Raw genomic sequence first — 11,250 nt, 5'->3', positions numbered from 1 at the left:
CAGTTTTATTTTGTCATTTAGTTCTCTGTGTTTTAATTGGTTCATGCGAGTTTCCAGATACACTTCAGTTGTTCGGGTGGCCTGATACCTGACTAATAATGATGATGAACACCTTCTGCATTTAGCATCCAAATCCAATATTCCAATAAGTCCCCACACGTTTACAGCATTCAGAAGGTTTAACATGCAAACCAATGTAATTTGGATGCTCACTCTCATCATCTTTATTCATGGTTTTGTCATGCTTTAGGCCCCCAAGGCCATTTTAAACCGGAATAATGCATATCCTGCTGCGCGAAAACACAATGACAAAATTCATCTCCCATACTTCATGGAAAACCATTTTATTGCTCGTCCAATTTGGGGTAAAGGACAAGGACATTTGTCTTTCCACATAAATGAATCAATAAGGCAGGTTAATTGTGTAAGAACACTGCCCCATGGTGTTGGATAAGAAAGTGATTTTGGCAAAGTTGACGGTGATCTGAAAAGTGTTTTCCTGTGTACATGTTGCATATTGGGTTGCAATCAATTAATCTCTTAGCGCAGTCACAAGCGTTTTAAATCACCTTTCGTTTTGTTGTTAAAGGCAATGAGCACCCGGCCTGCAGCTGAGGCTCATGCATAACAGCACAGCGCCCTCTAGTGTTCACCATTCTTTGGTCAACAGGAGGATTTCTGGAAGAAATTCAAAGTCTACTATTTACAGTTATGAAAATGTCAGACATTATGTTGTCATCAAACAAACGTTCACAGTACTTTTGGCAGCGGAGGATCACAACGCGTCGTAGAAGCACTGCAAGAGGTCCCTCGGGTGAGAAGGACGGGCTCATGCACCATTACAACATTGAATGACCCAGATGGTTAAAAGACGCAGAGCGTGGCTGAGGCCACATGCGCTGCTCGAGTATGTTTTCTGGTGTCCAACCACCGCAATAAAAAGGTCTTTGACTTTACATTCGGGCTTTTAATTCATTTCGGTAGTGGCAGCTTAAAAAAGAAAAGAAGTAACAGTCAAACAGCAAGAGAAAAATATTCACCAGGAATAATTGAAATAAAAGAGACCCGTCCCCAATTTCCTACTAACATGCCCTGGTTGTGTCCTCATAGCACCGGCTAACAGGACTTTTGGGTCGGATGAGTTGCAAAAGCTTACTGATTCACACTGAATTTATATGTCAACACTTTCCTAAAGTTGGAAACTTCCTCATTGTGAGGAATCACGCGGCCTGGCCGGCCACATTCAACTCTCATTCATCTTTGGGTCTTTATCCGTTCCTCTTCTCAAACATTCGTTATCAAATGTGTAATTCACCCTCTTCCCCTTCCTTTTTGTTCTAACTTCAAATCAACAACAGGTCTTCTTCTCTGGTGGAGTGTAGGCAGCTGCAAAGCCATCGATAGGCCGAGAGTTGGACCGGAGGATAACTCGAGGTGTGCTGCTGCCTATCGAGTCCTCTCGCTGGACATTTAGGCCGTTACGAGACAGCAGCTCTCTGGCCATCATGAGGAAGGCTTCTTCCACGTTCTGGCTCTCCTTGACACGGAGAGGGAAATAGAGAACTTTAGATTCCGGCCAACTCCATTGCGTTTTTAAACGAAGCAAAAAGCAAAAGCGCACTCATTACCTTTGCTGATGTTTCCAGAGCGGCGAGTATGTCTCTGTCCTTTGCCAGATCGCAGGCTTCCTCAAACGGAACCTGACGTTCCGGCTCCATGTCGCATTTGTTACCTACGTGGAGACAATCAGGGAGCTTTAAGATGCAAACACAAGACCTCAGAATTGTCTTTATCAGACCCAAATTTTTGGCAACACCAATATGTGGTAATAGGATTATCAGTGCACCTGATATCAATGCTGGTATTTTCAGTACTGCTGCAAGCAAAGTGTGATATAACCAGCTATGTGTACGAAGTAATTTTCCTGAAATGTAATTGATCCAGTGATTTGAAAAGCTTACATTTTACAACCGTTGTAAGTGCATGCTGCTCTTTGTGCAGCATGCACTCGCTCTGCGCTGTTTTCCCGATTGCATTCATGTTAATTTAGGGTTAGAAGTTAAGTTCCATTCTACACTCAAGTGCAAAGTCCGTAATGTGATGCTTGATACATTGGAAGTATGCAAAGTGGAAAGAGGTCTATGTTTGTTTATGTTCCAAAGGTGAATTCTTTGCATGAGTCGATCCAAAACAAATTGTGTGTTCATAGTTTGTGCACTCAGTTTAGATAGGTACTGTGTCTTTGCTCAAATCGGAATAGCTGACTTTTATTATGGTACTTACGCTCATACGCTGACACGCTCATTGAATTGCATCAAATAGCATTAGGCTTTCAAATCTTTCTTATATTCTATCAACCCACTATTGCACAGACACTATTAGCGCACCTCACACGCCAACATGCCCGGTTTTCACTCACCTATGAGAACCAGCACGACATTGTTCGCTCCATAGAGCTCCACCTCTTTGATCCAATGAGCCACCGAGTCAAAGGTCGAGTGCCGCGTGATGTCATAGGCGATGATGGCGCCGTGAGCGCTGCGGTAGTAGCTCTGGGTGATTGTACGAAACCGCTCCTGGCCGGCCGTGTCCCACACCTGCATCTGTTACACAAACGCAGACAAGGGCGAGGAATGAGCTGGATGGATTTAATGCACACGGATGGATGTGTGGCTGACATGTGGATGAACAGCAAAATGCCAATGAAAATAGAGCAAGACTGTTTACTCACACACACACACACACACACACACACACACACACACACACACACACACACACACACACACACAGGTAATAGTTTGTCCCTCAGCAGAATATTCCCTGAGCATTTGAGCAACGTGGTAACGGCTGTCATGGCAACCAATCTAAACTCACTCGCTCAATTTGTTTTCGGTCCGTTTGGTTTGAACTCTGTTTAACAGTGTGCGTCCGGACAACATAAAAAAAAGGATGCTTTGATTCAGTTGTCTAAGTTTGATCAAATAAAACACAAACAGGAGCTTTCAACCGTCAACCTCTGTACAGGGTTCTCTAACGTTAAAGCCACCACTGCTCCAACCTGTTGAGTGGAGATGATGATTTTGGATTCTTGAGTCATCCAACTGCTTTGTAATTAGAACAAAAGATGGGTGGCGTGGGTGTGCGGTTTAAGTCACAGCCTGTTCCTTCCTCCTGGCGAGGTCAAAACCGAATAACATGCACCCGAAAGACAAAAACAAGGGCAGCGCATTTGATATAACCTTGACTTTATTTCGTCATTCTGGGCAAACAACTGAGACAAACAACCATTCATTCTCACATTCACTCCACCAATTTTGAGTCTAATCCCGAACCCCTAGACCAGGTCTCTGGACTGTGGGAGGGACCCCATGCAGACACACAGAAGAAACATGCAAACTACACACAGAAAGGCTGCTGGGTGGCATTAAACTCCCGGACCTGCTTGCTGCGAGGCGACAGTGATAAACCACCAAGCCACCGTGCAGCCCGTCTGCCCAAAGGTCAAGACTGAGAAACAATTTGCACATGAATGTGAACAGACGGGTTTTCGGGTGAGACGTATTCAGGTAACTAACTTTAGATACATGCGGAAACAATCACTATCTGCCCAAATCGTTTAGTCTTTTTTCAATCTTGCAACCCCTTCCTGGTTGGTTTCTGCTCCACGCATAAGCTCCAGCAGAGGAACCTGACAGACAGGTCTTTCATGTGAGCCCACTTGTCCAAGTGAAACTGTACCCAAAGGACACGTCTCTGTGGGGTATCATTCATCCCGTTCATCCTGCCGTTTTCAATTTAAAAAGTACTTTTCATTTTCTCATTCTACCAAATGGCATGTTTCCTTAATACACACAGCGTGTCATTGTCATAACCAGCTGACACCCATGAGAAGGACTGAGGCACTTAGCCAGCATTGCTGGGGTATAATTAGGGTTTCCGCAGGATTGGCCTTGTCAAATTAAATCATTTTCAAAACCACGTAGATTGCAATTTGATACCAGCTTTGAAGTCAAATTAATTAAAAGAAAACAGTAGGTATGATGTGGCCAATATTTACATATTACTGTTAATTCTTCGTAGAAGTACAACAAGGATTGGGACCTGGACACAGGTAAACCACACAGGATTCAGCAAATCAAATTTAGTTTTTCTGCCATTACTACCTTTAAGACTTCATAATGCCTCACAAGGCCTGAAGCTAGGACGGACTGCAGCTTTTTTGGTCTGCATATGGCAGATTCGAGGTCCTACACTTCATACTCGGATCACCACATAACCCCACACACAGGCCCAAAAGGACTCCCCATGCATTTATGTCACACACCACATAGAGTTCTGACCTTAACTTTCTTCCCCTCGATGTCCACGGTCCGTACGGTGAAATCCACTCCGATGGTGTTCTGCTGTCTCTCTGAGAAAATCCCGGACTTGAAATTCTGAACCAAGCAGGTCTTTCCTACGTTAGAGTCTCCGATCAAGATGATCTTGAACAGGAAATCAAAAGAGTCATTGTGCTCGGGCCCTGGGGTCTGCATGGTGGAGGTACGGTGGCGTCTTCTCTGATGCTCTTCCCTTGTAGACCACGTGGACTTTGAGGTCAATAGATGCCGGGTGGTGTTTAATCTTTGAATGAGGGGACACTTTCCTGTTTCTTTTGTTGACTGTTGATCACCGGGTACGATTTCCACCGGCAGTGTAAATGCAGTAAAACCAGTTGAGTGTTTGGACGGTTTATTCAAAGTTCATAATGTGGCTGACATTCATTCACCGCACCAATCTTTTGCCAGGCTTACACATTGCAAGGGACTGAGCAGCAATGTGGAAATATCAACCCTGCCTGTTTTCAGAGGTTAAAAATGCTGCATTCCCAACATCCTCCGTCGCAATCCATTCCAATCTGCCCGTCGCTGACGGTGCTCCCTTTTTAGTAGGACAAAACTGCCTCCGTCTGTGCTGCTCCTTTTAGCTGCTCCTCAGGTGTTGACCCACTTTTTGGCCTCAGGCAAAAGAAAGTGGGAGTAAACATCCCATCCTTTTAGGTCCCAGTTAGCCGTCCTCCCCGGGAAAAAGTAAAGCAAAATACACTCTCAAAAGACACTTGTCTGTAATCCAGGTTGCCGTCCAATCCACCTGCTCTTCATTCACACAGTCGGCTCTTTTTCCTCCACCGGCTGCCTTCACCTGCCTCTTTCTGTCATCAGGTTTTACTGGTTTTACTGACTTACACTCTGTCTCTTCCTCTTTATAGCACCTGTGGAAACAATAGAAACCCGCCCTACCTGTTCTAGGGAAGTAGCCCAGCCCCGCTGAGGCTGTGGGATCCTGGGAAATGCAGTCATTTGGCCAGTAGAAATCAGTCACACTCATTCAAGGATTTTGGGAGAATTTGAACAATTCTCCAAATTAAGGAGTTGCTTTGCCTCCATCCCTGCCGTTGCTGTAGAGGAATGGGCCACACAATGGGGGGAATTATGACTTGGGTCATACATTAAATGCAAAATATTTTAAGCTGAATGTCCCCCCTATGACCGATATTCAATATGATAAGCGATGGAGGAATATTTGGGCCTCCCAATGTATCGTGAGCAGCATTAACAATAGCTTCATAATAACAGCTGGATAAAGTCAGAGAGGTCAAATCTTTTGTGATTGTGTTTTTCAGATATGTGAGAGTTTTGGCAAACAAGTAGTGGAGCTTACATTTTACAGTTACTGAGTTCTTAGTACGTATTTATCCCTGTAAACGTAATGTTTGATTTTAATTTAAATATATCAAGAATGTGGGACAGTATAATCCATTTATTTAAAAAAAAAAAATCAGTTTTTATTTACTAAACCCTCTGGATTGTGCTCTATGTTTTTCCGAGGGTACTAAGGGGTTACACAGCTGCTCAGTCATTTTATGGTGCTGCTTACATTATTCACACCCACTGCACCCACGAATTCCTGAATGAATTCCTTCAATCGCGGAGCCGAACATTATCCGCGTGCGCTAATCCTCTTGGCTCGGATATTTCCCACCGCCCGTGAAAGCAGCACCGACCCAGCGCATCACACAGTGACGTCCTGTGCGATAGATAGAGACAGATAGATGCCCTCACTGTTCTGATCATAGGTCTGCAGCCTTTATATTTTCTGCATGTGAAAGGGCGTCGAAATCCTGGGAGAGAAGCAGCAACATGCATCGGAGTGCAGTTGTCGTGGTGGCGGATAAAATGAGTCTGAAAAGGCCGTTTATTTTTGCAAACGCTGTGCATATGGTAGGTAACCTACAATTCATCGCTATTGAGTGCAATTTAAGACCCGAAGGCCTATTTGATTTTTTTTTCTTCCCGTGTGTAAATATGTGTTTTTGGACGAAAATCATCATTCGCCATAGAATGAAGCCAAATAACAATATGCTAGTGCTGGATGTCCGTTTCTCATGCAAACATGCTAATCCCCTCCATCAAAAAAATAGCATGGCATTTCCTGCGTTGCGTTTTATGTAACATGTGATACATGTTTTCTATGGTTACATACAAAGAAGATTATAGCCTATATAAAAAAGAAGCCATCGTGGTGGTTGGAATTTGTATTAGCAAAAGGATAACCGTCCTCACCATAATCCTTTCTCACATGCACTCATCCCCAGAAACAATATTTATCGTGTCCCTATAATGCTACTGTTTACAGTGAGTTCATATTTCCAAACTGTGGGTTTGGATTCATGTGCCGTATGAGTCTGCATTTAGCTGTAATGTTCCTGTCCTCCAAAGGTATTATCTTAGAATAATCCTTGATATCTGGGCCACTGACTAAGCATTCATCCGTAGTGAACTATAGAAGATATTAAAACAATCTCTGCAGATTGAATACAAAGTTAGACACAGGCATTATAATACTAAAATATGTATTTGCTTCATCTTCTGTCATCTTCCATGTCCTCTTCACTTGCAAACTTAAAAAATGTTTGTTCTCTTTTCTCCAAAGGCACTGTGCTTCTTCATGTTGACGATGACAGTAGCTTGGCATAGAGACCTGATACAAACCGGCAAAGTAAGACTAATTTAAGAGGTTTCTCTTAGTGTGTGAGAATACATTCCGAGAAATAAATAACTGTTGTTAGGCCTTGCAAGGAAAACAAGAGTTGCTGGGACATTCAAGGGCAAGATGAGGATTATTAATGCACTGGTTCACGTGGTCTTCTTGATCAATAATGCCTCAACACACCACAGCAACGTCTTTTCAAGGCCTGAGTTTGAGCTTTAAATGCTGGCAAGCATCACACAGTTGAAGTGTCCTTGGGCACAGACAGTAAATTATCTTCAGATGCTGTGGCTGACCCTGACCTTTTGACTTCTTTTATAGCCATCTTGGAAATACATCTGTGACTGCAAAATAGTACGAATAACAACATAGTGGAGCCAGTGGACGGATGCCCTTTAAAGCCGATGCTATTTCTCTCCTCAGCTGGTGTCCAATGTTTCTGTGGTGATCATGTACGTGGTGGAGATTGGCTGCCTGCTGCTCTCGGTGCTCGGTGTGGTTGGAGCCTGTACAGGGAAGAGATGGTGTTTGATTCTGGTATAAAAAAACCCCCAAACAAACTGCTTTTTACATCTTTGCATATGTTCAAAGGGGCGTTCCGCAAATGATGTTTCACTTTCACTCTGGTTTGACCGTTTGTTGTAGTATGCAACTGGGATGGCGGCAGCAAGTCAAACCATAATTGTGAGAACAGCGCTAAGTTACCAAGATGTTTATGAGGTATAGTGCTTTGATGCCTTGCTTTTACCTGCAAATTTGGATCTTTACAACATGTGATGTAATCACAGTACCTTTGACTAGGCTACAGTACATCTGGATTTCTCCCTCCCCAGAAACGCGTGGCCCGTGAGGAGTCAAAGTTGCTGTCCATGATGCCGCTTAGCGGAACCAGCAAAGCCAACAGGACGCTGCTGTATAGTATTCAACAAGAAGTAAGCAGCTATTATTTTAGGTTGATGTTCAATTTAAGAAGACGTTTTAAGGAGATTGACACCATTAAAAATATAACCCATGAGCTTTTAGCAGTCATTGTTGCAGTGAACCCATAGTTGTACAGAATACTTCAAGTGATTTGATACAGATGAGACATTGACCTGAAATCTTCATTTATGGACATTGGACATGTTGTGTTCCTCTTGAAGTGCAAGTCAGGGCCACACATTTCGTAAAAAATATGCACTAACATGAGTGTTATAATGCTTCATGACTACGAGGACGGCAACGCTGTCCTCTCCGCGAACCCCGCGAGCTTTGTGGTAATTTCGGGGAATTTTCTTGGCCAGAAGAAGAGCTGCCAGAATAGCGTAGAGGCCTTTGCTTAGCCGTCTAGGGGATGATGGGAATATCAGGATCTGCAGACAAGTATCTGTGCTTATTAATCCAGTTCATGCTGGTTTCATTTACGTCTTGCGCGGCCTGTGTGTGTTTTTGTCTCCTCCAGTTTGAGTGCTGTGGTCTTATTGAAGGCTATAAAGACTGGGGCTCCTCCATCCCGGCCTCCTGTAACTGTCACTACCCAGGGAAATGTGTGAGTCTCCCTTTAAATATAAGAAGCTTATCATCAGTGAAGATCTTTTAGCATTTCAGTTCCTGCAGCTACTCACATTTTCTCAAATAAGACACATATATATATATATATATATACATATATATATATATTATACATACACACACACACAAGTGAAGCAGCCATCTACCAATGTTTTATACTATTACCTAGTTAACTTTGTTAAGTAAACTAACTGTTCAGTGGATTAAAGCTGAATCCAACATATTTTAATACATTTCCGTAGTACAGCTGCAGATTAAGCATTAAGGAATTAACGCTTCATTCCCATTAAACAGTATGAATACGAAAAGGCGAAAGGATCTGAATTCTTTGCCAGTAAGCTTATTTTCGTCATATTATGTAATGGGATTTTTGTCCTCCTCTCCAGATTCGACTACGAGGCAGCGCCACACTGGGGGCTCCAAAGAACCAGTACGTTTATCAAGAGGTAAAAAATGTATTTTCACTCAGAATTCATTTCAAATTTCAGCACTGCTTTCCAAAATTTCTGACAAAAAAACAAAAGGGCAGCAGGACACCCACACCAGCAATTTGCTACATGCAATTGAGAGTAAATTTGCCATCGCCAGTCTAACCTGCACCTCTTTCCACAGCCTTGCCTGCCGATCTATGTTTCTGAACTGAAGCTCGCATTTTCATTGGGGATGGCTGTGCAATTTGGAAGCGGAGTATTTTGGGTGAGTCTTTTTTTTCCCCACAAATGTATATTTTATAGGAACTCACATAGCAAGTAATGCAAAAAGATAGTTGAATTATTGCTTAAATGTAATATATGACCGATCATTGTTATTATAAACGTACAAATAAGCCACTTCCTGTCGTGGTGCAGACGTATTGCATAAGAGTTCTGGTCTTTCAGGCCAGCAGAAAAACCTTTTTGGTAGCCTTAACTGAGCACAACAGCATGCTTGTAACTCCTCTGCTTCCCTTCGCAGTTGGTTCTACTCGTGATGAGCATCAAGCTGATGGGTCAGATAAAAAGAAAACAGGAGTTTATGGCTCTTCTCCAATCAAACAGATATGTACCTGGCGCCTTCTAGTCACCCAGTACGTTTTGATACAGTCTTCAAATTAAATATCAAGCATACCATATTTGAATTTGCACATGTAAACATATAATATTGCGGCTAATTTGTGCTATAGCAAAATATCTTTTTATTTTTGTTAATGCATGTAAATGATATTGAAAAGTAATCTACATGCAGAGAGATCGTTTTACATGACTTTTTTTTTGCCTCACTGCTGTAAAACATTGTCTTGTAAGATGTGCTGGATATCAACATAGTCAGCACATCCTCAGATGCATTTGTTGGAAATGAATATCTTACCAAGCATTTATCAGCCATCTGTTTTCATTGAGTAGCTGGAGCCAATTCTGCCATTTACAGGAAGTGTTGTTTTATCTGGATTATATTCAGATATTATGTATCTCCATTTACTTCATACCTGCATACATCACTTAGTCTTTGAAAAGACACATATTAATCAAATTGCGTCTATTGTACCACAATTACTCAATGTGTTAAATTTGTCAACCGGACCAACATCTTTCAAAGACATATTTCAATATTCATACTTGTCTTAAACTCACTCATTGGATTTCTAAGCATTAGAGCTACCAATAATCTTTGAACAAATATTAATGTTAATAACCCTTACGAAGCACCTTTCTTAAACAGTGTTTACAAAGTGCTTTAATTGAAATATAATCAATCATTTATTATAGAGCAATGTATTTTCTTGGGTAAATAATCAGGTTGGGCAACAGAATGAGCCACAGCTCTCATTAGGACAACCGAATGTCTTGATGCCTTGTTAATGCACAATGTATATTTAAAACTTCATCACTCCATTCAGTTGTTCTTATGGCACATTTAGTTGGTAAATGAAGCCCACTATGAGGAGAAGGGATTCTGTTCGGTTGCACATTCAGTAGACGTCCAGGAAATCCTCAAACGCTTCCAAAATTTGAATTTCGCGGTTTGGAGACGTTTTGGCGAAGCCACTGCAGACAGGTTGTGAGAGACTGTTGTGAGAGACTGTTGCAAGAGAGCGCGTCACCGATATTCTCGCAGAGACTCTAGTGTCCCAACTGAAGCCACTCTCACCGAAGAAGCCTTTACGCCACATCACTCCTAATATGACTTGCTGCATGAGCTGCCTGCGGTTGAAATGTCTCCTTGACCATTATATTGTCACAATGAATTTCATCTGAAACAGCGGATCCAATGTCTACCTGTGCACTTTAACCATTAATGCCTAATATACAGTATCTTGCTAAATAGGGTGTTTTTATTTCTGTCATACACAATTTGTTTTTCATTTATGGAATGAACGTATGTAATATTTTGTAAATAGCAGAAATAAAATGTGTGACTCTTGTTCCCGTTTTGTTTTTTTTACTTAGAAATAGTTTATTCAAGCTGAAATAATAACATAAGTAGTATAAAATGTTGTGGTACGTGTACTCGACTATCTTCATTTCATGCTTTCCATCCATTTTAGAGGGAAATTCATTTAGCCCTCAATAGCCTATCATCAATCACAGCATTTCATCAATGTAAGCAAGGCACAGTTGACATCAAATTGTGAACTATGGGGACAGAACAAGCTCCTGAGCATTCATGAACCCTTTCTTGGGCAGAGAG

The 11,250-nt window shown here is 42.0% G+C and overlaps 2 protein-coding genes across 2 annotated transcripts; one reads left to right on the top strand and one right to left on the bottom strand.

Moving 5' to 3' along the window:
• Positions 1-3: 3 nt before the first annotated feature.
• Positions 4-6,022, bottom strand: LOC120818068 (ras-related protein Rab-19). The gene is made up of 4 exons (XM_040174826.2): positions 4,344-6,022; positions 2,420-2,603; positions 1,629-1,732; positions 4-1,537 (listed from the first exon to the last, which is right to left on the bottom strand). Exons 1-4 carry the CDS (start codon positions 4,536-4,538, stop codon positions 1,349-1,351), a joined length of 672 nt encoding a protein of 223 aa, XP_040030760.1. The 5' UTR covers positions 4,539-6,022; the 3' UTR covers positions 4-1,348.
• Positions 5,966-10,984, top strand: LOC120818155 (tetraspanin-8). The gene is made up of 9 exons (XM_040175004.2): positions 5,966-6,263; positions 6,976-7,041; positions 7,456-7,569; positions 7,678-7,752; positions 7,866-7,964; positions 8,474-8,560; positions 8,970-9,029; positions 9,196-9,279; positions 9,538-10,984. Exons 1-9 carry the CDS (start codon positions 6,183-6,185, stop codon positions 9,640-9,642), a joined length of 771 nt encoding a protein of 256 aa, XP_040030938.1. The 5' UTR covers positions 5,966-6,182; the 3' UTR covers positions 9,643-10,984.
• The last annotated feature ends 266 nt before the right edge of the window (positions 10,985-11,250 follow it).

This window comes from Gasterosteus aculeatus, chromosome 4, assembly GCF_964276395.1.
Source record: "Gasterosteus aculeatus chromosome 4, fGasAcu3.hap1.1, whole genome shotgun sequence".
In the NCBI taxonomy this organism is placed as follows: Eukaryota; Metazoa; Chordata; class Actinopteri; order Perciformes; family Gasterosteidae; genus Gasterosteus; species Gasterosteus aculeatus.
Note: the sequence above shows the minus strand (reverse complement) of the source record. Positions and strands in the feature narration are given on the sequence as shown.

Bases quoted from the DNA above. Each gene is read 5' to 3' on its own strand.
- LOC120818068 (XM_040174826.2), bottom strand. From the start codon at position 4,538: ATGCAGACCCCAGGGCCCGAGCACAATGACTCTTTTGATTTCCTGTTC. The intron at 2,604-4,343 runs GTCAGAACTCTA...TTTGTGTAACAG, and splicing joins TCGAGGGGAAGAAAGTTAAG to ATGCAGGTGTGGGACACGGC. The intron at 1,733-2,419 runs GTGAGTGAAAAC...GTCTCCACGTAG, and splicing joins TGTCGTGCTGGTTCTCATAG to GTAACAAATGCGACATGGAG.
- LOC120818155 (XM_040175004.2), top strand. From the start codon at position 6,183: ATGCATCGGAGTGCAGTTGTCGTGGTGGCGGATAAAATGAGTCTGAAA. The intron at 8,561-8,969 runs GTGAGTCTCCCT...CCTCCTCTCCAG, and splicing joins GTCACTACCCAGGGAAATGT to ATTCGACTACGAGGCAGCGC. The intron at 9,280-9,537 runs GTGAGTCTTTTT...TTCCCTTCGCAG, and splicing joins TTGGAAGCGGAGTATTTTGG to TTGGTTCTACTCGTGATGAG.